Source organism: Anthonomus grandis, chromosome 11, assembly GCF_022605725.1.
Source record: "Anthonomus grandis grandis chromosome 11, icAntGran1.3, whole genome shotgun sequence".
In the NCBI taxonomy this organism is placed as follows: Eukaryota; Metazoa; Arthropoda; class Insecta; order Coleoptera; family Curculionidae; genus Anthonomus; species Anthonomus grandis.
In genome coordinates, this window is record NC_065556.1 from 23631094 (window position 1) to 23658548 (window position 27455).

Genomic DNA, 27455 nt, shown 5'->3' on the forward strand with positions numbered 1-27455 from the left:
AATACATTAGTCTTATGGGTAAATCTATTTGAAACTGTTATTTAAACTTGGCACTTGTGAGTATAGAGAAAAGCCTTTAATTGTGTAGTAACAAGGACAGTGCTGAATGTAGCGAAATGTCAAAGCAAAAGTTTGGCGGGAAATTTAAAATTTTAGGCAATATTTGCAAAAACGCGACATGGCTGGACCTAACAAGAGGTTGTTGTTTAGTCAAGAAAATTTCTAGTATAAAATTACTATCTTTTATACTAGTACTATATCTAGTATAAAATGAAGTATCTTATGCATAAGTAGCACACATAAAGTCACCACTTTATGCCTTCGAGTAATGAGCGGGAAATTTGAATGTTTGATCGATAATCCGCTCTTATGTATTTAGTTTATATTCACTTATTTCCATGGTAACACCGTCTTTACTAAGTATAACGGGAATGTCAGTATTAACATTGATTATTAATGTTATAAGTGAAGTTTCTATAAATGATGAGGTACCCAGATGAACCTTTTTCCCAATGTGAAAATGTAATCCTTGAAGCTAAAAGGTATCAAAGTTTAATATTTTTTGTCCAAATATATATAATAACGAGCTGTTGTATTCAACAAATATAATATAATTTTTAGGGTCATACTTATTGAACAACTAGATCGTATCGCTAATGTAACGCTCTCAGATAACAACCTTATACACCCAAACGAGTTTGCCAACAAATCCTTTAATGATTTTTTTGAAAATATTCCGACGTATCGCTCCGAGATCGAAACTGAAGAAAACTACTCTTCTAAAGAGGCTTTACCTGAGTCTCAAAATGAAACAACGGAAGAAAGTATCGTTGATGAACACATATTATCTAAATACTTCCAGAAATGGAGGGGATACGTAAAAACCAAGAGACCAGAAGAAAAACTAAATATGCTCATAGAAAACCTGAAAAACCATGGAGAAAAAGACAGACCAAAGACGGAGCCGAAGCGCCAAAAAGCTCTCGCGAAAATCCAAGGTTGCTTTAAAAACCGATATAAAAGCCAAAAAAGCATAATTGAATTGCAACGCTCCAAAATCGACGAACAAACCAAAATAATAAACGAACTGAAACTGGGCATAATCCGTGAAGATCTTTTAAAATCAATTGAAAATACTAAAATTGAAATAAGAGAGATTTTTAGCAATTGTTCGGAGCGACTCCTAAATAAGGCGCCTCTAGTAAAAGCTCTGGATGAGCGGGAAAAAATGATGGTGAGTTGCCAAAAAGCACCAAAAATGATCCAAAAAATGCAGCAAAGAGCAATAGAAAGGGCCAAATATCGAGAACTGATATTAGAACGCAAAAGACTCCTGGAAGAAACCAGACAAAAGCTTTTAGAAGAAGCCCTCGAGAAAAAGAAGTCTTTGGAAGAAGAGGAGAGAAAACGGAACCTGGAAACGATCAACGAGCAAAGAAAAAAGGATCTTCAACTACAAAAGATCCGCAACGAAAAGAAAATTGAGTTCGAAAGAAAACTGTTTGTAGCGGGTAACTTTTACAATAAGGTCCTGAAAAGGCAATGTTTCAAGAAACTGTTGAACTATTATCTGAAATCAAAAGAAAATCATAGTTTGGCTAAAGAGTTTTATTTGAAAAAGCAAAAAACGTGGGTGATGAAGACCTGGTGGGGCCACATCGAGTCCAAATACAAATTAAAGAATGACGTTGCGGATGCTTTCTTTAAGTTTAGGATTGTTAAGGAATCTTTTGTACAGTGGAAAGAGGTATGTTTATCGAGTGATATTCAAAAAACAAAAATAAGTTCTGTAGCTTAAACTAAGTAAGAAACTTTCACTCTTATATTGCGTTTTCTTAAATCAGAGTTTATATTTTAAGAGAGGATTCTTAATTCCTGATTAATTACAAAACATAAAGGTCATATAAAATTGATTCTACATTTTTGTTAAGATACAGCACGAAAAACTATTGTTGCAAAATATACAGTAAAGAACAAGTAAACTGTAGTAAATTCAATTTAAGAAAAAAACATTTTTTCTGTCACTTTTTGGCGGCACATATGCCCGATTAAAAATATAAAATCACCGGGTATTTCTCCCGATGCAACCCACATTATTTCCTTGTTGTCCAAATAATTGGATGGACAACAAGCAGGTTACTTTATTTTTCCAAGCAGCCTGGTTTGGTCTTCTTCCAGTTTTCAATTGCCTGGAAAAAATCAAGAATTACTTGATGGAAACTCTTAGGGCAAGTAGTAATCCAACCCACATTATTCCTTTGATGTGCCGACAATTACTTTTTCAGACAGTTCTAGAAACAATTTCATTCTTCCAGGCAGTTTTAACTAAATCTTTCAGGTTCGAATATTGCCAGGAAAAAGTCAAAAATGCTGGTTAGATATAGTGAGTTGTTTTAAGTGCGATTTTCATAAAAGTTGTGACACTAAAGCTTTACCCAGACCACTAACAACTGATAGAAAAGAAGGGCTGCATGGATTTTTAAAAATTTTAAAAGTTTCTATTGACTGTACGTATCATTACCTGGAGCACTATTACCTTTTAAAGTATTAGTATTCAAATTCTTTTATTCATGTCATTACAATAATAGGATAAGAAACAAATATACCAATAATCTTGTTCAATATATACCTACTAACTAAAATAGTCTAACAAAAGTAGACTTAACTTTTTAGTTAGCACTAAACGCGTAACTTAAAAACGCATGAAATAATATTAAAGTTAAAATTAAAAAAAATGCATCTATAGTATAAAATGCATTTTTCAATAAACTTGTTTCCCGAAAATGAACATTTCAGATTCATGAATTCTTTTTTGGAAATAAAGGTTTTTTTGCCAATTTACAAAATTATTTCTTATAATTCTTCCTAATTGCAAATAAATAAAACCCATTAATTGCAAAAGAAAGTAGTAACTTATGCTTGTAAAGGGATAAGAAAGGGTTACTACTATGTAACCCTTTCATACCCATGTGAATTGGGACCAATAATTAATTGGTCATAATTCAGGTTCTCTGTGACTTATAAGACGGTATAGGGGACATATTTTGGGGTATAAAGTTACAATTTGAAAGTAGTCACAACCAATGAGTACCAGATCTCTACTTGTTCAATTATAACAGTTTTAAAACACTATTATCTAGATTTTTAATTTACAGTACTATTTTTTGCATTTGCCTATAATAATTCTTTATGCATAACAACTCTACTATATTTGTATTACTTTTAAACGATCTATGAAATATTATTTCTTTCCGACAAAAAATTATGAAATGTTGGGGCAAGGTACACACTTAAGCTATGCCAATAGCCGTAATTTCTACATCTAGTATTTTTTTCGTGTCTTACATATGTAAATCTTTCTTAAGTTGCCTTACGTCAAAAGCATTTGCTTTGTATAAAAAAATGCTGAGATAAGTTTATTAAAGATTATACTATTAAGTTACCAGGGAAGAAATAAATAGATCTATCAACAGAGTTGTCCTCATTGCGTTTCATCTGTCCATGGGAAATAGCTTGTTCTATTTTAATATAACAGTTTTACAAAAATTGGCCATGTCATAATAATAATCAAAGTTAATAGTTGCAAGATCGTTTTTTAGATTTGAGTTTGCTTTACTGCTTTATAGAGTGTAATAGTAATTTTTTTGTATTAATTTTTCTTTTATATATACTGGATCATCTGGAGTATGTGGTTGAGAGCTTTGAAATGGGGTCCCATGTTGGGGCAATTTTCTGTCTAGCAATCTCTATTTTGGGGCCACTCCTCTTTATTATTTATGTCAATGATATCGACAGGTCAATTGAGTTTAGGCTGCTGCTGTTTGCTGACGACACTACTGCTCTTTGCAGGAGTACTAGTTTGCAAGAACTGGAGCTGATGCTGGTGGAGGTGAAGTCAGATTTGGGCTTGTGGTTCAGTGTAAACAGACTTAGCCTAAATGTCAACAAAACGGAGGAAGTCCTATTCTCTTTGAGAAATACTGAGAGTTCGGATGGGGTGAGATTCTTGGGTGTTCACTTAGATCCTACTATGATAAGCTTGTGGAGTTCATTGCAAATAAATTGGCAAAACAAATATTTCTTTTAAAACGCTTAAAAGGCACAGTAAATAAGGATGTTTTGTTAATGGTTTACCATGCGCTAATACAGTCCACCTGCAATTATGGTCTCTTGGCTTGGGGTCATGCACCTCAAGCTAGGAGAATCTTTAAACTGCAGAGAAGAGCTTTGAGGGTTGTCGAGGGTCTGGGTTTCAGGGACGATGTGAGAGACTCTTTCAAAAAACTTAAAATTTCTACACTTCCATCACGGTATATCTTTGAATGTCTAATATATACAAAAAATAATTTACATAAATATACCCAGAGATCAGAAATTCATACTCACAGCACTCGACAGGAAGATTTCCTGGAAATGCACTTTCTAACACTCAATAAATCTCGTATCTCAACTACTTATTATGCCCCAAGCTTTTTTAATAAACTTCCTAATAATATTAAAGCTCTAAATGAACAACTTTTTGCTGCCTCAGTAAAAAAATTACTTGCTGATAGAGCCTGCTATAGCTTTGATAAGTATCTACAAGCTCAACTGTGAAAATGAAACAAAAATAGGTTTTAGGAAATTGAAATTGGGGTCTCCAAAATTTTAACTGTGATTATTGTATTTAGTATTTGTGAAATTGTATCATGGGTGTTATTTTTTTAATATTTTAGATAAGGGTTTTAATTTGCAATGTAAAACTTTAATAATTTGTAAGTGAAATAATTTTTTAATATGTATTTATCTACTTGTGACGATTGTAAGAAAATTTTATTTTCATAAGCATGAATAAACTTTACTTTACTTTTTAGTTTAAATTGAACTGTGTAAGATCCATGCAAGTGGCAGAAGACTTTTACGACTTTAAGCTGACAAATAACACGTTTGTTCACTGGCACAGGTACGTGTGCATACAAATAATGGCAGAAACTAAAAAAATGCAATTGGCTGCAAACCATCACAACAGGTAAAAACAATAATCATTCCTTAAAGGTTTTCAGATACAAATATACTTACGCTTTTAGGAAAATGTTATTTCAATATTTTTACCAATGGCGCTCTTTACCCGCTGTCCTGCAACTGGAAAAAGCAAAAGAAGAACGTAAACGCAAATGGAGGGAGAAAGTGTGGCAAATTCTGCCCGATTATCGACCTCCCGAAGATCCTTAATTGTTTTTTAAATTAAGTACTGATGCAACATAAGACTGTTAAATAGGTTTTTTTTATTAACAATTGTATATTTCTATACATTTTACATCTTACATAATCAATTATTAAACTTTCATAAGGCAACAAAATATGTTTCATTATTTCATGTTGAAATCCTCAAAATCGTAATTTTCGTCACTTTTCAAGGTGAAGTTCTCCAGGCCGGAGGAGAGTTGTTGGGCAACTTTTTCTCTCCTATTCTGTTGTTTTTTCTCCTTCTTAAATTGTTTTTTCTTTAGTTTGTTTAGCTTTAAGTTTCCTTCTAGTTCCATTTCAGGATCAGCTTTCTTCAATCTTGCTGTGTTGGTTTTCTGGACAGGCACCTTTTTTTTTGATGCCACATTGATATTTTCACTTAGCTAAAATTTTAAAGAGGATTTTGATTATTTTATTGTGTTTAAACCATTTATGGGAAACCCATTTTATTTTCAAGGAAAATAATTTATTAACAAAACTTAAAGTCATTGGATATATTCAATATTATAATTTTATTAAATTACCACTTTTCTACAACAAAATAAATACATAAAAAATACAGGAAAAACAAGCAAATTTAAAAAAAAGTGTCTTTAGCAAAAAATGGAACAATACAAATAAGGAACTTTAGTAAAAACTGAATTGTCTATACAACCGTTAAAAATTAATATTTTATTCACATTGATTATATCTATATTAAGTTTTAAGTGAATTACATGAGCTAAATAATGATGTAAATTCAATTTTGCAACACTCGAATGAACATAATTTGAAATTAAGCGTTGAAAAGACCGAAGTTTTGCGATTTTGTACAGAATTTAAATTTAAAATTATTTGATGAGAAGTTAACATTTACAAAATGTGCAAGGAACTTGGGGTTATATTTTGATGTATATCTTAGATGTAGGGAGCATATTAAACGCAATATAAATAAATTTTTTAATTAAAGAAATATGACCATGTCATATAAAAATAGTTGACTCAAAGTCGTTTAGAGAGCAAAATACCATCAATCTACATTTTGTAGTTTTTTTACAAAATGATATAGAGGATCATATTAATTTTGTATCAATTCTGTACTCTAGTATATCTTAAGGAAAATTTGAATATAGTCGCATTTTATTTATTTGTTAGTGCTAAGATATTAGAAAATAATATAGTTGCTATGGGTTATTAATAATCGGCATGTGTTTAATTAATTAACAATGTATATGTTATTTAAATTAATTAACTTTTGTTACTTTGTTCATTTTGATGTAATGATAGTTTCTTATAGCGATGATGCAGGTTCATACGCTAAATCTGGCCATTTTCCTAATCTTTCATTATTTTTTTAATAAAGACGGTATTTATATATTTCTAATAGTAATTTTTTTTTATTAAAGTCTCTCATCTTAGGGAACATCACCATAATTTTTTTACATACACTCCCATTAACTCAAAAACATGCAAATTTACACGTCAATAAAAACAATCAAATTGGTGAATCTTTCCAACTTACCAACTGGTCTTCTACACTATCCTCTTCCATTTTTTCCTCTGTAGCATCTACAGGCCCCAAACTATCTAAAACAAATGCTTTTCCATAATTTTTTGAATCCTGCTTGATTTTATCCAACATCTCAGTCTCCATCAACTCTATGCTGTCAATATCAAATTCTTTGCCAATTTCTGATACAATTTTATAAGTTCCTTGGTCTTCCTCTTCTGGAGGAACTGTATAATATGGAATTTTACCGCTAAAAATGCAAATATACTTTAGAAGAACTTTAAGGGTGGATAAAATAAACTTTACCTATTCCAGTCTTCTAAGAGACCTTTGGCGGCAGCTATTGAATCAGCTACACCACCTTTTTTAAACTTTCCCTGTCTGGCTGCTTTAAGACTGTAGAATTCCTAAAAAAAAAGTTACTATACACTAAACAGGGAGAGTTTTAGATAATAAGTACCTCAGGAGAATTATAATCAGTTATATCATATAAATCCATCATCTGTTGCTTAGAAACTCTTTGCAAAATTGCATTTGCAGGCGTGATAGGGTCACTAAGGGCTGACACTTTGACAGCATTTCTTAGTGAAGCATGACTGTCACTTCCGGTCGTAAAAACTATTCCTGGAGAATCTAGAAGTTTGATTTTTGAGTCCAGCTGCACTATTTGGGCTGCTCTAAAATTAAATAATGTCATAAAAGATTTCATATCAAAATTTAGGACTTACCTAGTAACTCCTGGAGTTGCTCCCACATTACAAACCCTAGACCTCTTTAAACTATTAATAACGGAACTTTTTCCTACATTGGGCAATCCAACTACACCTACAGTAATGGAAGTCTTAATTCCCTTGTTCCTACAGTAGTTCCCTAACAAGGACATAATCAGCTCAGTTCCTATAGAAGCTGAGCCCTGCAATCCTTTATCAGATTTATTAAATTTCCTTTGTCCCAAGTTTCTATTCTGGTTCTGTACTGAGGCCTTAAAAGCCACAACTGGGCCTCGTTTTTTCAAATATTTAAGCCAATCTTCCAGAATATTTCTTGGCACCAGGTCGGCTTTATTTAGAACTAAAACTAAACGTTTGCTGCCAGACATTTTGTTTACCGCCTCTTCTACTTGTTTGCATCTGGTTCCTAACGGATCTCTTGCATCTACCACCTCTAGTATGACATCGGCAGCTTCAATAACCTTTCGGAATTCTTTGTAGTACTGTTTTAAGGATTGTTCGGTATTTTTGTCAAATTCTTTTGAGTTTTCTGAGTGAGGTGTGAGGGTTTCATGCAATTGACCTCTAGCGGCTGCATTCGAAACCTGGAGTAAGTTTAAGATATAGGGTGGGAGGTTTTAAATTTGCATTGGGTTTTAGATATAAAACAAGAATTGTAAAGGATCTACTATAAAAGTTAATAGAAGAAAGTGTAGCTTAGAATTTAATTGAGATCCATTGATGTGGGAATTATTCCATAAATCTTAAAGACAAATTATATGTTTGCAAGTTATGGCAAATTTGATAGTAAAAAGACAAATAGAGATAATTGTTAGTAGACCAATTTAAGTTTAAGATGGCACTTTTTGGTAATACAAATACTGTATGCAATAGCTTTTTAGCAAAAGAACCCTGAAAAACAAATACCATATCTTCTGAAATTATATTTCTCAGATATTTTATTTAGGGAAGCTAAGTTGTTGCAAGTAAATAAAATTTACTTGAAAGCTGTGGTTTCTGTGTAAGAATCCACACTACTTGCATTGCATATCTCAGAATCAGAACAGTAGACAAGCTTTAAATAAAAATGTCAAATTCCAAAGGCCTCAAAGACTAAACACCAAAAAACTTTAACATATTCCTCAACAAAAATATGTAATCAACTTCCTGTAGAACTCAGGAATAAACACTATAACAAAATTTAATGTAAAATCCATCACTGGATATTGGATAAAAACATCACTTGGTTAGTATGATACACATAGTACTGTTTCTTCTTCCTGATTTTTTTGTCTTTTGTTCCCCTAATTTAATTTAATTATTTTTTTTTTTAAATTTTTGAATCATTTCTATTCATTATTATTATTATTATATGTAAATGAAATTCTATTAATGCAAAATATGCTTGTTTTGTTATGTTTTTAATCAATTCGTTAGAGATCAAACCTGAGCAGTTGACTGAATTTTTTTTTATTAAGAAGTTGAATGTCATGTTCAAATTTTAATTCATTAATTTGTATATCTAGAAATGTACTTTTAACAGTGCCAACTAAAATTTAATTTTCTATAGATAAACTGGAGTACACTTAAAAGACATAATGTTTGTTTTGGAAATATTGAAACTACATTCATTGGAATCACATCAATTTTTAATTAGTAATAATAAATATTTTGATTTATTGTGGTTTAGTTTTATTGTTACATAAAATTAGGACTATCAAGATTGCCTCACTTGGGGGGCTGAATTACTAAAGCAATTTTGAGGTATTTGCAATATACTTTGATAAAAAAAGAATTATTGTTACATTCAATGCTTCAATGGCTTGATCTGGATGATGTTAAAAAAGTCAGAGATAGCAAAAAACCAGAAATCTTTCTCATATCAAAAAGGTTGGGTTTGGCAAAATTGTTGCTAAATAAAACATACATTTTGCATGACTTAAGTTAAAATAATCACTGTAATGCTTACCAAAGATTCCAAACCCCCATTTAATAACTCAGCCTTCTGTTTTTCCTTCTCTTGCTGTTTTTGTTGTTTGGCTTCTTCTCGAAGTCTCTGTCCCTCTTCCTCCTTGTGTTTTTTCAATGCCTCGACCTCCTTAAGGATGTCCTCTTTAAAGGGGCATATGTTTGGTACCTGGATCATCTTGGGCTTGTTCCTTTTGGGGTTCTTTTTCGCTTCCCTTCGTTTTTTCTTATTGTGGTCCCTTACTCGTTTCTCGATTTTGTAGCGTTGTCTCGCCGGTTGACGTTTTGACTGTTTTTCTAAAAAGAATACGGGATTTTGAAAGTTTGTTAGGGTGAGGTGTTAGTGTACTTACTTAATTTATTTTTTGCCATTTTTGAATAAAATTGTTGTGTGCAAACTGTATCAAAATAAAGGCACACGAGAAGGTTTTTTTAGGTTATTATCTCTCTTTTTTTCTCTCAGTTTCAGTTCTCTCTCTCATACACGCTTAGTTAAAGCGTAACAACTGGGCGCCCTCTAGTGTCACATCGATCATACTTTCTTGCCAGGGGCGGATTTCTTGAATTTTTTAAAGTGAAATTTAAATACCGTAAACCGGGGTTACTTTGTCACCTTTTGAACAGACTTTTACTTGTAACTCCGGTATCCTTCGGAATTTAAGTGGCCAAAAATTATGAGTATACCGACGAAATCATCTTCTACAACTACAACTATGCTAATTTTTTTAAATAAAAAGCGATTTAGCTAAAAAAAATATATTGATGGTGACAAAGTAACCCCATGGTTGGGGCTACTTTGTCACAAAGTTTTATTAACGTTTAAAACACCTTAAACGACGTTATACTGACAAAGGAACCCCAGATGGGGCTAAAATATATTGGCGTGTGTCATATAGGTATGTACCTAATTTTTTTTTAACATCCAAATGGTGAAAAACACGAAAAATAAACAACTTGCTTATACAAAAGTTGAAAAATATGTATTTCTAGTAAACAAACCAGAAAACAAAACAAGAAAATAGAAAACAAACTTATACGTACATTTTGGTATCGGTAGTAGTAGGCAATTAATGCCTAAATAAACAGGAACTTTGATACACAACCTTAATGCTGTAGTAAACATACAAAAATATTCTACTTAACATAAACTCTACACAACAAAAAGTGAAAACTTCACTGAGGTTAATCAATACGGCACTAAACGTTAAGGCACTAGACTTTAGTTAGGCACATATTCGTCTTCTTCGTCTGTATGATAGGGATCTTCATCCGAACTATCTTCACATCTATCACAAATGAAATAGGGATCCCTACTATCATTATTACAGATGCCACAAATCCATTTTTGGCATTTGCAGCATTTTATCCATTCAACTCGATATTTGTAGTTTTCCCACAAACACTTACAGATGCCACATTTATTTGAATCATCTATTTTTCGTGTCGATTTTCTTAATGGGAGATTTTTTTCTTTACCCTTAACACCCAACTTTGATTTATTTGTTGCGCTCTTCGAATTTCCTTTCGAGGTGGATGGTTCTGCATCATCATCGACAATATTCATGGCACTCTCGCCTACTTCTGAGGAGGTGATGGACGAAACATTTTGCCCTGGTTCGATTTTTTTTCCTCGTTTTCTTTTCTTCTCGGGATTTTAAACTCCCCTATGTTCTTTTAACAACTCAACTAAACTTTCGTCTAATGCTCTCCCAATTTCTTTTTCCTGAACAGCTGTATCGGGAAGTTTTCGTAGAACCTCTTGCGCATTACATGGATATAAGCCGGTGGTGCGAAATCCTGATATTAAATTTTGCGATGCTGTGTCGCTAATGGCCACCCAAAGTCTGTTCAGTAAAATGGGAAATTGTTCTTTTGGAATTGACCCAGGATATCGACTTTCTCTTCGCCAGCTTTCGAGAATATCACGCCATCTCTTCTTCATTGGTCTTGGTCCGAATACCGCCACATCTAATGGTTGCATTAGATGTGTGGCATTGGGAGGAAACGAGCTCATATATATATCATGTTCTTGTGCTGCCTGTACGACACTTGGAGCAAAATGGCTGGCCAAGTTGTCTCCTACGAGGATCACTCTTTTTCCAGGTTCTCTTGTTCTTAGGACATGTGGAAGTAAAATTTCCTTAAACCATATCTCGAATAAGTTGGCGTCAAACCAGCCACTTGGACTATTTTTGTAAACTGTTCCTGGTGGGCCGCCTTTACACCAGTTTTCATAAATATTATTGGCTTTATATACCACCATGGGCGGCAACAAGACTCCACTGGCCATTATGCTAATGGCTGTCCTAGAATGATTTTGGACACGTTCGACCCTTTTCGAGTTTCGTGGAACAATGACTTTTCTAGCACCGGGGTCATCAGTGACGTTTGTTTCGTCATAGTTATATATATGATCCCCACTAGAGTCTAATAATGCAGGTGTAATATTTGCAAAAAACTTCAAAACATCCTCTTGGTCCACTGAGGATCGGGATCTTTTGATATTCGAGGCTATTCGAACAGATAAATTGTTTCGTTTGATGAAAGCACTATCCATATCATCCCCAGGGGTGTTGTCTTTTAATACAGGTATAACAATACCCTTTTTGTCAAGGTATTTTTTAATAACAGCCTTTATATCTGCCTTTGTTAGTGGAAATCCCCATTCTGCCACGACTCCCAAGGATCTTGATATTAACCCTTCTTCTTCCTTACTGAGGACTGTTGGATGTCCAGACTGTACTGAACAGACTTTGGGTGCCTTCCAAGGCATTTATAGACTAGAGTCATGCGTAGGATCCTATAGGTTTGGGCCGCTAGTTTTTTGCTCATACCACTTCGAACGGCCTCCACTGCTTTTTCTAAATTTTCTTCGCTATAGTTGGCATATGGCCGGCTGCCAGGGGTTTTTTCCTAGGTCCTCATGGTTTAATTAATTACTTGGATTTGTAACAAAAGAACTATCATTATGTTTTAAATTGCAGCCGCACATTTTTCCCTTCATAAAAAAAACAATTGCGCGCTACTAGACGTGACAAAGTTACCCCGTGGCGACAAAGTAACCCCGGTTTACGGTAGTTTTGTCTATTTTCAACAATAATAATTTAGTGAAGAAATTGGTGGATTTAATTTGTTTTTAATAAAAAATGTATAAAAGTAATATTATGTAAGTCCCTATTTGTCACTAGAAGTATTATAGTCACTTAGAATCCTACATCCATGTACTCACATGTCATCCATGTACCCACTACTATAACAGTTATTAACAAATTCCTAAAATACCTAGATACACTAATACACAATAGAATTTCCCACCCAAAGTAAAAAACAGACTATATACCTTATGGAACATGGCTTCCTAAAAGGTCGCTCCACAGCAACTAACCTAGTAATTAGTAATTACCACACAGACTATATAGTTGAAAATCTGGATAAATCCTCATAACTTGATATTTATCTGTCAAAAGCATTTGACAAATTAAATCCACAGATTCTGTTGTATAAGCTTAAGTAATTTGGTCTGTATGATCTATATGTCTAGATGGAATTATATTGTTGGTGAGTTCATGGCTCTCAAAACGATTACAGTTTATTCCTATCAGTGTAATTTAATTTACATCACGTTTAAGTGTCTGTACTTGACCCACCTTTATTTGATATATAATATGGATGATGTGTGTGCCAAACTTTACTCAGAAGCACTTCTTTAGGCTCATGATCTTAAATTCCTCTTTGACTCCCTAATTACCTGGTGCAATGAAAACAGATTATCTTTGAATTTTAGCAAGTTTCAAGTTTTATTCTCATTAAAAACAAATCTCATACTATATGTATATTGCTTCTCTATAAATAATATAAGATTATCTCGGCCAGAATCGTTTTTGGGTTACTATGAATCCATAATATTCTCCAGACTAAGCCTCGAATTTAATACTATCGCAACTCTTAAAAGCCCTTTCTTTTTTTTATTAGATCATGGCTAGAGTATGCCTCGGTAGTCTGGCCACATGAATATAATCAACACATTAAAGACCTTGGGAGTATTCAGAGGAGGTTTCAAAAGCTGCTCTACTTTACAATAGTCATGGTGCTTATTTTTCTCAAGGATACCCAGAGGAAGATTTCTAAACTGTTTAATATGTACTTCCTTTTAATGAGAAGAAAATATTTCTCCCGAGTGTTTTTATTTAAGTTACTGAATAATTAACTTGACTGTCTATTTAAAATTACTTCAAAATAAAGTAAATTATTTTATTTTGCACATGGTACACACCGATTGATTTGAGTAGTCAATTTTCCAGGAAAAGTCCTGTTACCAGTCTGGATCTTAAGTTCTGGCAGAGACCTTAAACCTGAATTTATTCATAAACAACTTCGATAAAAAACTCCTGCTGTAGACCCAAACTTTGAGAATAAACCGCATGAAAAAGTACAATCACCTTATGCAAATTAGGTCGAGTTGGTTTAAAGACAGCCCAGCACGGCTCGATGTCTTTCAATATATTAGAGCATATGATGTGAAATGTCTTATTTATTTTTTTAAGCAAAAAATCAATTACTGAGTTACCCTGAATAATAAATATTTCGATTCGATCATTCCATCATTGAATTTTATTCATTAGTACTTATGTTTTATCTCATTAATTGTTAAAAATGTCTCCTCTACACCTCCATATACGATATTATAGCTACTGTTCACAGTGTTCCCGGATATTGTAAAGAATATCGGGTGTAATTTGATAGCATTAGTCGAAAATATATGCTCGTATACACCTCGCCCGAATCCTTAGAAGATTTACGGAACCGCCTCGCACTAACGAACTCATTTAGCTAATTTAGAATTATGACTTTAAGCTTCTTAGAAATTTGAACAACCTGAACCATATCGTACGACTTCAATAAAATAGAAATCCAATTTAACTTTTGCACTAATTTACTTTCTATGCTCTACGTAATTGCGGTAGCCTTGGAAATACAATTCACTGAAATAGTAAAACCGTAGGTAGAACTAATATTTCACGGAAAATATTATCATCCCATTGAATACATTCTATACAACAATTAATTAGTCTCTATCTATCGCTAAGGCCCGAGTAATTCCACCTACATCCATTCATTATCCCTCCCAGTGTCTGAAGCTAAAGCTGAATACATTTCAGCCGCCGCTTTCCGACTTTCGAACTATTGAATTGAATGCCTTTCTTATAAGGGCGAACTTTATATTCAAATATTAAGCGAATGTAATGGCCTTCTCGACCCTCTCGAATTTAATCGATATTTTAATTAAGTTTTAAGTTATTAGGACCTCGTTTATTACTAATTTTAAAGATCGCGTTTATAAATATTAATGTGTTTTTGTTGAGGCGTCTGTATGAAGATAATCACACAGGAAGGCTGTTCCTAATGGCTCCGAATTGCTTTAAGCCGCTTATACTCCACCCACGCCCCGTTATGAAGTCAGGTTGGTAGTGTTAGTTGTATATTCCTTAAATTATGTTTTCTAGACTCGAAGAACTCGTCTGTATACTTTAGACCAGTAAAAATGCAGTATTTTAAGCATAAGCTTGTATCTCAGGTTACAATATGAAAATTTACCCAAATATATGCAAACTTTTCAAATTTGATTAATTTAATAATAATAGTCGTTTAACTGCGATTATTTGCATACGACGTGAAAATTTACCCTTATATGAAACATTCACAGACATTTGGATGTCCACCACTTGATGGGCCTCTAGTCTAAGCTATTCTAACCATGTACTTTCTACGTTCTCTCTGCAGAGGTAACAGAGCTTTTTTTCTTTGTATGTTCCCTTAACCAGTTAGTACTGGCTTGGGAGGCGCTGCTTTTTTTCTTCTGTCTTCTATGTCAATGTCAATCGTCATATCTGTCAATTGTCAACAATGTTGAAGTCGGTTTTAACAGCTCCCTTGTTGGTTAGCTCCCTTCTGCCGGAAAATGGCAAGTATTAATATTTTATCAACTCCAGATATATATATTATTTATTATATTATTCTATTTATGTATAAAATAAGATGTCTTTTTCTATATGGGATTGGGTGTATCAGTTTAGTTTAAAATATTTTACTCAGTTTATATAAACCTTTGCTAACGTATTCTATATATTATGTATTCTGCTTTTATAGGATTAATGATTTAATACCGGAGGATGCCTGTGCTATTGTCTTTCCCAAGGAATGAATACGAAAGATTCCTCGACTCACTTCGCTTAAGGTACCTTAAGCTGACATTTTCCGGAGATTACGCCCCTTAGTGCCCAAATTTCGAACTTAAAAATAATTTCCAGCATTTTCTCTTGGCCTTTTAAATAATGTCAAAAAAAATTCCAATGATGTCAGATTAATAGTTCCAGAGATGCGTGCTTGTGAAACACCCGTATGCCTATCACAAGTCATTAACATTGTATTAAGCAAATTTTATGTATAACCCAGATAGCACAAACCTTCCAGTAAATCCATCAGTATCCATGAAATGTTCAAATACATTACAGACTATCCGGTAACCTATACGAATATCCAGTGGATATACCAATTTCGGCATGACTAAAGATATTTATTAAAAGATAATTATTTATCAAACCAAACTGCAGAAGAAAAAATGACACACTTCAACAAGTCCTTTATAGGACTATTAGTACGACTATAGATTATTCTCATAAATATATCTGCTTACAATTAAGTAGGGTGCCTTAAGGAAGAACTAAGTTGATAGTGGTCAAGAGATGAAAGCAATATATGAAATAATCGTATAATATTCAAAATTCGGCTTGATCCAAAAATGATGTTTATCAGGCGCCCATATGGTATTTAACAGGATTTAATGGACTATCTCTTGGTACCCACAGTATATCCATCAATTGATAGGTTTTTGTAGCTTTTAAAAAATATTATTTATTAAACAATATTTAATTGAAAATATGAGATCTATACGTACTATTTATTGCTCCCGAGCAAAAACCATAACGCTAAATACCCGATAATGGAATCATGCGGTTATCCACAAATGGTGTCTAAAAGGATTTACATGAGTGTGTCATTCGTAGTATCCACTGGATATCCAGTCCTTACCTGAATATCCATCGGACAGTCCCTTTATTCAAAAAGTGATATCCAATGGATATTCATTGGATAGATTTGTGCTATCTGGGAATACGTATATTAGGGTCGTTGTAGAAGCGGTTTGAGTTGGATACCGCTATATGATTTTTCTTCTTGAACTTTCAAGCAAGGCCCATATCCAAGGAGATCTAATTAATCAAATCAAATATTGCTTTATTGTTTTAACAGACATAAAATATCATTAACAAAGCATAAAATACAGTTTATAAATAAAATTTAAAAACTAAAAAAAAATTACTTAAACAAAAAAACACAATACAGTTAATTTACTTTAATTTACTAATTAAAATAAGCATAAAACACAAAAAAGTTAACCACGTTAATAGATTAAAATATGTTAAAATTAGACATATCACAATGAAGTTCTAAAAGATGCATAGTTACAAACCACAAATTTAAAAAGCTGCACTGCACAGTATTCACAATCCCAAATCGCAGGGAATTTCAAAAAAATTCGCCAAGAGAATAGTAGGCCTTTGCAATCAACAACCTTCTTAACTGTCTGTTGAACATTCTTAGCGATAGGGAGTTTTTAATCAAAATGAAGTTGATTATACAGGGTGTTATAAAATTCGGTGCAAATATTTTAAGAGAGTATTGTCGGAGTCAAAATAAAACTTTCTTTCCCTATAAACATGTGTCCTAAAATGAACTGTCTTAGAGCTACAGCTCGCGCTAATCGCTTGAAGAAAATCGTTTATTTGAGACCGTGACTATAGTTATGCGTCAAACGTCCTGAAAATCTACGAGTCCCTGTTTTTGGTAAGGTCCTTTAATTTTGTGTCCGAAAAACGGTGTAAATCCAATTTTAAGGGAGGCCTCTATTTTATTACCTCTTGCATTAAGAAATTTAAAAATCTAGTAAGACCATTTCCTTAGCCAGGAAAAAGACTTAAATTTGTCCTTTGCATTTTTTTGGTACAATTAACCGTTTTCGAAAAAATCGCTGATAAAGGAAAGGGGAAGATTATAAAACCCGATTTAACTGTCACTGGTGACTGCTTTCATTTTTGTCAAATCAATGTCATGTCTAACTAATGGTGTTCTAGATTTTCAAAATTCTAATCGGAAGCAAAAGATATAGGCCATCACAAAGATAAGCCCTCCTGAATCTGGGTTTACAACATTTTTGGTACGGAAAGTGTCAAAAGAATTAAAAAAAAAACCGAGACTTGCAAATTTTCAAAAGCTTTAATGGGTTAAACTATAGCAAGTGGTCTAAATAACTTATTTTCTTTGAGTAAATTGCGCTAGCTGTAGCTCTGAAGCGATGCATTTTAGGACACATGTTTATTGAAAAAAAAGTCTTATTTTCATTCAAACAATACGCTCTTTAAATATTTGCACCGAATTTTGTTTGTTTGATTTGAATACCCTGTATATATAAATACTGTAATAAAATATCGAATTTTTTGTTAAGGTTCAGGTAGGCTGGGGAAGGCGGACAACTTGTTTCCTGCTTGGATACTGGGGATTGTGAATTGTAAACTTTGATTGGTACTTTGATAGACCAAAGCAAGCAGTCTCGAGAATGAATAGGCATGGAAGAGTTAATATTTTTTCTTAGATGAAAAGCGGACGACAGGAAATCCTGGAACTTAACCCACAAATGTACCGAATGGCTATTTTTTCGATAATAAACAACATTTGAAGAATATAACTGCTAGAGTATCCCCAGAAGGCAATACCGTACCGGAGATGCGATTCAAATAATGAATAATAAAATTTTATTATTCATTATTTGAATGAATATATGAATAATTAGTTCTAAAACTAGAGTTGCTGCCCAATTTTTTGTTTACCAGTAGTCTTTTTTAAGTTATTTCACAAAATTTGCTGAAAGCTTGTTTCTGAGAACTAACATTAATATTGAAAATAACTAATTTATGTACACGGAAAAAAACTCCACTATAACTAAGACTAATAATCTTGACTGAAGATAAGTTTAGATTCATATATCCGCAATGACTGAATAATTTTTCATTCCAGAAAACGTATTTTTGTTAATCCAATGAAAAAATTACATTTTATTTAAATATTAATAATCTTTGTCTTAGTATAGCAATACTCGGCAGAACACGTTTACAAATATTATTTCAATAGGATAAAAGCTTTTTTTAAAAATAGTAATAATTTGATACAATTAAAAAAAAAATGTTATTCTATTCTAAGCTTTTGAGAATGAATTTGCATTAAAACATTTTAAAGTGACACCCCCCATGAGGCATTTACATGCAGCAAAGAAAATTTAAAAATTAAATAAACAATTTTTTTCAATTAACAACTCTCCAATTAAGAAAGAATTTAAATTCCAAAATAAAAAATATTTAAAATTCCAGAACACCCGGTATTTTTCCAACAAACTGATTTTATCAAGAAAATAGTACCTACACATTTGCTATTAATAACAGAAAAATCAAAACTGGGTTCATTTTTCCTTTTTTTTTCTCTTCTATCTCTCTCTTTTCTCTTTCTGCCTTTCTCTTTCTGGTTTCATTTTCATCACATACCTTGAAGGATCAATTGCATTGATGGGATCAAATAGCACTCGTGGAAGTCACAAATCACAAACTACGTTTAAGGCAAATCATTAAACAAACAATTTGAAAAGGAAAATGAGAAGCTATCGAATCGAGCCTAAATGAAATTTACTCGCTTCTGCTATTGGTCGAAGTTCGAAGCAAGTGTTACCACGTGATATTTCTGTGGTAGCTTTAACTGGATCCAAGCATAACAAATATCGGGTGAAATAACTTGTCATTCTGCAGAGAAGGAAGATTTAATTTAATTAATCTGTTTTTCATTTCAAGAAAGGTGAATTATTCCCGCTTGAAAAAATTTAATCCTTGATTTAAGAAAAATAAATATTTGCGTGAAGGCACTGAAAATATATTTGTGAGAACATTATATGTAATTATAATAACAGAAACTTAGAGTTGCTTTAACTATAATATTTTCCCTAATGTTAAATACAGCTTTTGTTCTTAAACCATATTACAAATTTATATATTGAATAGGATTTTTTTGTGTGTAGTTGTGTCACTTTAACCAGAATTCGAATATTCACCGAAACAGCTGATGTAGGATACTTTCCACGAAATGATGTTGCTGGATCAACAACGGCATGCAATTCCAGAAAATCATCAAACTATCAATTCAAGCCGCCTCTAAGCCACACGTCCAGGTAATATGCAGATTCCCAGCTGGACATCAGGAAGGGCCGACAGTGGCGGCATTCAATTAAGAGCCCCCTCCCGAAAATAATAATCATCAACCCCGAATGCCGCGGCACGGCGCTTCTGGGTCCCGCTCCCGTCCTCGCTGCTATGGCAATTTCCATACATTCCTCGCGCTGCAATAAGTGGGAGAGGGAATTTTCGTTGGCCATTTGAAGGGATCAATATTTCCCTATTCTGATGTCCTGGGAAAAGTCGGGGTGCGCGCGCGCCGTCCGATTTCTTCCTCTGTCCCGACCGCGGCCATTGTGGTCCGGAGTATCGAGCAGTCCGGTCGCGAGCGTCCGTCGTGTTGCAGGTGCACACTCTCTTTCTCTTTCTATTCCTCCCGACCCACCACTACTCACTCTCACACTCAAATCCAGTTTTCAGTTTAGCCCGCGTACCTAATCATCAACTGCATGCGGCACGGCACTTATCGTAACCTCCTCATTTTTGCACTGTGAGAGGATTGTTGCACGGGCGACGTGCGGAGGTATTGCGGGCACTGCATCCGGTGTATGGTGTAAGACAAAGTGGCCTCGGATGATTTCTCACGCGCCTTTTGCTGGTAAGTCTACCGGATCAACATGTAGCTACTTCGTTCCAGGATCTACGCCCACAACTGTCGCAACTCTGGAATCGCAACTTCTGCGAATGCTATGTCTTGTTTTTAAATTGTTGTTTTTCTTTTGTTTTCGTTGGACCGAGGGTTAAAACATACGGGGGGGCCTACGCAAAATATTGTATGCGCTTGAGCACTGGAAAGCCTGGACCTGGTGAAATACTATAAACGTTATGGGATGATTAAGGGAATGGTCGTCGCTCAGATTGGGCGTTTATGATGTAAACAAGTTGTTTAGGCTGATTAAAAAAATATCGATTGATGTCGCTTTGTTTATCGCGATGATGATCCAGGTTTCGTCGCCGTATGCGAATGATGATGAATAGTTTTTTTTTTGTTCGCCAACTGTGGGTTGAAACTGGAACGCCCGGGAACAAAAGCGGGTGTTTTATTTTTTGCTTGCCATTGTTCGGTTTTGCTTAATCTCTGGGCCGGGTTTTCTTGGAAATTAAGAGAAATCATTTCTGGAAAGAACAGTCTTAGTTTTTCATAAATTTAGGAATAAAAGAGCATTTTTAAGTGAGATAACTTTTTAGAGTTTTACTATTTATTACTTTTACTATTTACAAAACAGGAGGCAATATCATTGAAAAATATATCAAACAGCAGAGGAGAACAATGACCACCATGCAGAACCCGAGAGTAGGCTTAGTTTTATATTATGCCAATTTTCATTCCTTCTTTTAATATTCTTTTCAAAGATTCTGAACTGGTAAGAAATACCCTAAAAACTAGTCCTCAAGGTATGGGTATTTTTTATTCAGAAGTATGCCATCAAGATCATTAGAAATATTAAATTTAGAGACTTAGGGAACACTTTAAAGAAAATTAAATCCTTACATTGATTGGAGCTTACGTTTTTGAAATAAGTACTTATGTATATAAAAATAAACCAATTTTCCAAGCAAATAGATTTGTCCAGATATATAATACTTGTAGGCGATAACTTTTATTGCCAGATTCTCACCAAACAGCAGTTTGTTAAAAAAATATTATTTGCAATGCTTGGAAAATTTATAATCACTTGCACTATAATATAACCAATGCCAAATCATTTATTAATTTTTTTTAATATGCTCAAAATCTAGGTATATTGAATTATTTTAATTACAAGGCTGTTTTAAATTTTCAAATTAAATATATTTTACAACCATTATAGGTGGAGATAACCCAATAAGAACTTATTTAGAATACTGAAAAATCGAAATTTATTTACAATATATGAAAACAACAAACAATTTGTAATCAAAATTTTGCAAAAAAATAGAAAAAAAAATTATATGTAGTGTGACCTCCTCGTCCATTGATTGTGGCTCTACAACGTCTTTTCATGTTAAGGATTAAGTTATACATCTCTTCTTGGAGAATTGCTATCCAACACTGCTTGAAACAGCTGATCTCGGTTTGAAAATAATTCAGAGTTCTTTGCTGAAGCATATCTTCGGATTGAGATCAGATGATCGAGCTGACCAGTCTAAAACACGAATGTAATGCCAATATTTTGGGCGTACGGAACAGTAATAGGTTCTGAAACAATAAGATTCATTATTCAAGATTACAATTTCTAACGTAGCGGTCTGCTGATAAACCATCCAGAAGAACGAACTGAGCAGTTCGACTCCCAAGAAAAATTTCACATACCATAATTGTGCCTTCTCTATAACTGTGAACCTCCTGTGCATGATGGATTCGATTTCTTATGCCAGGTGCCCTTTATACACGTACTCTTTAAGGTTCACACAATATCACAGTTGGAATTAAAATTGACAGTTTTAAGAGCATTTTTTTTAGCTCCTATATGTATTTTTTGTTATCTCTATCCTTTGTTACAACATAATAGCTATCATCAAATAGCCCAGACTCATAAGAACCTGCTGTCAACCATGACTCAGTAATGACAATATAATAAAGGATTCAGTCAGTCACAGTAACCCATGGACTTTTTTTGGACTCATGGACTCCGTTTTTCGAAAAATTTAGATACTACCACGAATCCCTCTTCCATGCTTTTATCCAAGTCATCCTGTCTTGTTGTTACCTTGAATAAGGAGTATACCTATAATATAATAGAGGATTCTAGTTAGGATGGATGTGCTACACATTTGACCTTCTCAAAATGTGGTTGTAGGTAGCGTTAAACGTCTTCAGGAGTCCAAAATGCCAGTTTTCAATTTCTTGCTTTAATAGCATTAAAAAAAATCTGGAAAAGCGAGAAAAAGTTGAAGGAAATTATGAAAAAATTAAGGAAATCTTTTCTGGAAAATCCTAAAAAGGTTTTTGATAAAATTTTGGAAAAACCTTGCAATCATTTTCAAAGGATTGGCCTTTTCTTTTTAGATTTTACTTAATGATATAAAGAAAATGACGTTTGACAAAACTCCATCGGATCCAAAGGATCTGCCGTTCCTGCCTTTGTTTGGTTCCACTTAACCTTTGAGTTTCCTTGAAAAAATTTTAAAAGAAGAATTTTTGAATTAAATAAAATAATTATTTAAGGTTTTTCTAGATGTTTAGCAGCTATGATAAACGAGGTTAAAAGAGCCAAAAATTGTTGTTTCTAGTTGTTCCTAAAACTTGAGAAGTTAAACAAATTTCAAGGAATTAATTGACTAAGAGGAGCTATTGAAAAACATTGACAAGAAGATGAAAAACACTAAGTTTTTCGTTGTCATTGCCTTAACAGCATGCTGTGACGTCCTGTAAATTTTATATAACCAGTATTAAACAAACTTGCAAAAACCTGAAAATACAAAAATTCACTACGTGGAAAAGCAAAATCTTTACAAGGTTTCTTTTTTCTCTGATTCTGTTTTCCTATTGTTTTTTACACGTTTTCCAATGGCATTTTCGTATGGTTGGCATTACGGTCCCACTTTATTTTTTAAGTGTTTTCAAAAGGGTCTGCGCTTCGTCCCCTTTCTATTGCAGCAACGGAGCAAAAAAAGCGATTAAATTTTTGCTCCTCGCTTCTTTTCCGCTTCTGGTAACGTCTGTGCTAATTGAAGTTATTAAAACTTTACAGCATCCAGGAAAGGCTTTTAATTGACATTCTGAATGTTCTTTCTTATTTTCATAAATTTAGCATAACGAATCCCTTTTAATTACCATAAAAAGCTTTTGGGGAAATGGATTGCGGGGAAACTTTGATTAGTAAGTATTTGAGGCAAAGTGGATGGTGGAAATATATCTAAAATGTGTTGAAATGTTGGATAGATGTTAATTCTTAATGGAAACTTATTAATTGCAAAGTTGTGTTTTTTTATTAAGTGTAGAAGTTTTGTTTTCAATTTGATCAGTCTGCGAGGGCAAAAACCGGATTTATCCCACACAGTCTTTTACCAAAATAAATCGTTTTAATTTCCTGCGCTATCAGAACTAACGTGAGTTACCAAAAAAAAAAGATCGATTCATCCCTTTTCCAATTCAAACGGTAAGTGGTACAAAAATGGAATAACGGCATGATGCTTTTTTCAGATCACTGAAAAGTCGACGACGACACTTAAAAAGACATTTTTTAAACGCTTTTCTGCTGAATTGGTCAATTTTTGGTTCGTCAGCAACTTAAAAGAGGCGTTTTTAAGCGTTTATAGATCTGTTTGCTAAGGTCGATGGGTGGGACTTTATTAATTAGATTTATTCATTTTTATATTTTTTTCTCATGTGAACTGATACTTTTTTAAACGTATTTTAATAATTAAGCCTCTGTTTGAGTTAAGAATTTGGGCCGTATTACATGTGTTGACCAGGATAAAGTCTGCACGATTGCTTGTTTAGTAATTATGTACATCTAAGAAAACTCTTTAACTTTTTACATATATAGTTGCACTTTGATGTTTAAAATAAAAAATAAAAAATATACTTTGTTTTGCATTTAAACTCAATTTAACTAATCATGATTGACTAAGCACTCAATTGACTAAACACGGATAATCAATCATTATTACAGTGGTCAAGAAGTTCAATTAAAAAAATCAGTTTTCTGCGGTCCATCTTTATTAACAACTTTGGCAATTAATTTCTCATTGTTCCTTGGACAATGCTTGAATCTCTCAACTCTACAAAATATACCTTCAGCCCAAAAATGTGCTGCTAAAAAACATATTTAAGACGTTTGCTTTTCTGCTGAATTGAACAATAAATCATCATTCATATATTAGTTTCCAACAGTGCGCGTGTCTACGTTTTTAAAATCGAATTTCTACATCTAACTTATAGACTCCCAAAATTGTAAACTCTGTACAGTTTAGTGTTTAAATATTTACGTTTTCTCGCTATTTACGTAGACTATTTATAGAAAACTCTTGATTGCCTCGACTTGATTATTTCCTATATATAATATCTCCGTTGTTTGATATTACTATAGTGATTAAAAGATACGAGGTTTTTTTTTAATTAACTTTACCATTTTCGTCTGTTTAGCTTTAATAGTACAGATTTATAATGGTATATGAGTTTCAAGTTTTTATTTCACATGTAGTGTCGACAAAAAAAATGCAATTGCGTGGGATCAATTTGATCCCATTCTATACTGCAACTGTACAATTTCAAAAAACATATTCGAGTTCGATAAAATCCAATTAAAGTTTTAATAATTCACCACTTTTACCAGTTCGCCTGTGTTTCATAAAAAAAATTAAATTCTTGTCACATAATTCAATAAATCTTGTTCTTGAAAATTTATACGATTATATGTTTAACCAGATCACAGCGTAGGTAGATATAGACAATTTGCAAATAATTGAGTAAAAAAGCACCACATAAAACTCTTAAAAAGCGCTGAATGACTACGAAATACTGTAAAAGGCATGAAATGTACACCGTTGAAGTGCTACTAGACATTAAGAGAGGTTTTGAGGAGACAATTCTGCATGCTTTAATGGGAAATTTTTAATTTAGGCCTTTTTTTTTAAATTAAAGTCAATCTAAAAAGTAGCATTATCAGAAAATTTGATGATTCTTACCGGAATGTCAGAAAATAGACGTTTCTTCACTTACATCACGCTTCTTGTCCCTAAATTTAGGTTTATGTCTTTACTGCAAAGAAACTTCTTGAGTTTGATAAAAGATGTTCTAGCTATCTCAATTCTGAATATTATTTGTTGTAACAATTCAGCTTCTGTTGGACTCTTTCAATTAAAATGTTATCTTTATATTGTTGTTTTGTAATAACTATATACTTTGTTTTCTTTAAATTCATATTAAGCCTATATCGTTTACAAGTCATTTATTCTTTGCAGCAGATTCTGCATATCTTCGTCGGCATATCTAAAACCGTTAAATTGTTGATCGTTTATTCTTATTCCTTCGTTTCCTTTTGCAAGAACTTCCTTAAAGATTGTTTGTTGGTTGTTGAGAAGGAAAGGAGACAAGATATACCCTTGACGAACGGCACGATGTAGTTTTATATCTTCAGATAAAAGTCATCTAATCTAACTTTAGCGTTTGCGATTAGTCTTTCTATTCATTTTTCGCGTTGAAGTCTGTCAAACGCTTTTTCAAAGTCTGCAAAACAAATGTATATATCTTGAATCACGTCCAAACATTTGTGCATTTAATCCAAACAGTACTTCCCTTGTATCCATACTCTTTCTTCTACCCTAGCTGGTTGTCACTTATTTCAGTATCTAATTTAGCATAAATTCTATTCTGAATAATCCGCAATATAACTTTAAGTGTAAGGCTCATCAGTGAGATCACTCGATACTCAGAACAACATTTGCCGTTTGGGTTTTTTAGTAGCATTATAAAATGTAAATTGGAGCCACTCTTTAGGAATGATGCCTGTCCTATATACAACAATAAAGAGATCAACAATACTACCAACTAACTTTAGGGGTTTGCTAGGACTTTCTTACTTTTCCACTTTTGTTGAATGGTATGATTCACTTCTTCTTTAAGGATTTTTGTTCCTGTGTTTTCTGTAAAATCAGGACCAAGATTTTTTATTCCCAGAAACCAGTTACAAATAGAAGAATAGGGGTCTGTCTTTCCTTCATTCGGGTATGTATCAAAAAAATACGTTATTTTAAAAACCTCGTGTAGTATTTCCCTTGAATGATGTAAAAGATTAATTCGTTTAATTTTCGATTAAGGAGTCGAAAAATGTTAAAAATCATGAAAAAGGTTTACTGGTTCTTACTTCCACGCATTTTAAGGTACTTCTGGTATATTTCAGCTTAGTAAAAAACTCTCCAAGGAGTACACATACAGTAGCACTTCCAGGTCAATTTTTTCCAGGGTGTTGAGGTCATTACTTGCTTATTTCAGAATATTAGAGTAACCGCTCAAATAGTTTCGGGCTCTTTCTAGGTTGGTGACAACGTATGCGTTGTTTAAGAATTGGAAGTTTTTCCAAACATTCTAACTCTGGTTTATTACAATAATTTCTGTGATTGATTCACTTTTCTGCGCCATCAGTTTTGTCTATTTTAGGATGTTTTTATTAATTAGTCGAAGCAGGAAGAAAATTAATTATAATGCCTGCAAATATCGATATTGCTTATTATTCTTATAGTTTTTGTACTATTTTCCTTATATTTTGTAGTTTAAGTTACGTTTAGTTCGTCTTGTTTCAGAGCCTCATTTATGCCCTAATTGAGGTTATTTTATTGTAAATCCCGGTAGATTAAATTTTCTAGAAATTGTATACTTGTTTGCCTTAACTGTCAATATTCTCTTGAAATTATTAGTCGCTATCGATAAAACCATGTATAAATATCTAAGCTTTCCAAATTAGTCTTTAAAAGGAGCGTATTTCGTGACATTTTAATCAGTTTTGTTGTTTACCTTGGAAACAATTAAACCACATTTAACGCAAGTCTGATTAAAGTTTTGACGTTGTCAATAAAAAGTGTGTACATGCAGTAAGTGTGTTCCTATAATGGATTCTTGCCCACAAAGGTAAAATTGTACTGAAGGGATTGTATTTATTGTATGTCAAAAATTCTTAATAACAATAATTAGTTTTTGGATGTAGATTTACCTTTAATCATTCCAGTTAATTTCAGTATGTTCGGAAATAATAAAAATAAACAAGTAGAAATGGATGCTTTTTAAATTATTTCCAATAAATATAATTTCTA

At 33.0% G+C, this 27455-nt stretch overlaps 3 protein-coding genes across 5 annotated transcripts in view; 2 read left to right on the forward strand and 1 right to left on the reverse strand.

Moving 5' to 3' along the window:
- The first annotated feature begins 379 nt into the window (after positions 1–379).
- On the forward strand, positions 380–5257 carry LOC126742350 (coiled-coil domain-containing protein 191). Its single transcript, XM_050448996.1, has 4 exons — positions 380–542; positions 622–1747; positions 4854–5008; positions 5067–5257. The coding sequence occupies exons 1-4, from the start codon at positions 481–483 to the stop codon at positions 5209–5211; spliced, it is 1488 nt and encodes a 495-aa protein (XP_050304953.1). The 5' UTR covers positions 380–480; the 3' UTR covers positions 5212–5257.
- Positions 5245–9892, reverse strand: LOC126742349 (guanine nucleotide-binding protein-like 3 homolog). Its single transcript, XM_050448995.1, has 7 exons — positions 9747–9892; positions 9395–9690; positions 7444–8030; positions 7176–7392; positions 7022–7122; positions 6728–6965; positions 5245–5609 (listed from the first exon to the last, which is right to left on the reverse strand). Exons 1-7 carry the CDS (start codon positions 9763–9765, stop codon positions 5349–5351), a joined length of 1719 nt encoding a protein of 572 aa, XP_050304952.1. The 5' UTR covers positions 9766–9892; the 3' UTR covers positions 5245–5348.
- A 10113-nt stretch (positions 9893–20005) lies between these two features.
- The window catches only part of LOC126742023 (regulator of G-protein signaling 11), a 67657-nt gene continuing 60207 nt past the window's right edge, over positions 20006–27455 (forward strand). For all 3 annotated transcript variants that reach the window (XR_007662463.1, XM_050448545.1, XM_050448547.1), the window contains exon 1: positions 20006–20319. The gene's annotated coding sequence lies outside the window, so the exon portion shown is untranslated. The remainder of the gene's footprint in view (positions 20320–27455) is intronic.

Excerpts from the sequence above, each read along its gene's own strand:
- LOC126742350 (XM_050448996.1), top strand. The coding sequence starts at position 481 with ATGATGAGGTACCCAGATGAACCTTTTTCCCAATGTGAAAATGTAATC. Across the intron at positions 543-621 it reads GTAATCCTTGAAGCTAAAAG|GGTCATACTTATTGAACAAC; the intron begins GTATCAAAGTTT and ends TATAATTTTTAG. Across the intron at positions 5,009-5,066 it reads GCTGCAAACCATCACAACAG|GAAAATGTTATTTCAATATT; the intron begins GTAAAAACAATA and ends TTACGCTTTTAG.
- LOC126742349 (XM_050448995.1), bottom strand. Across the intron at positions 7,393-7,443 it reads GCAACTCCAGGAGTTACTAG|AGCAGCCCAAATAGTGCAGC; the intron begins GTAAGTCCTAAA and ends ATTTAATTTTAG. Across the intron at positions 5,610-6,727 it reads ATAGTGTAGAAGACCAGTTG|CTAAGTGAAAATATCAATGT; the intron begins GTAAGTTGGAAA and ends TTAAAATTTTAG.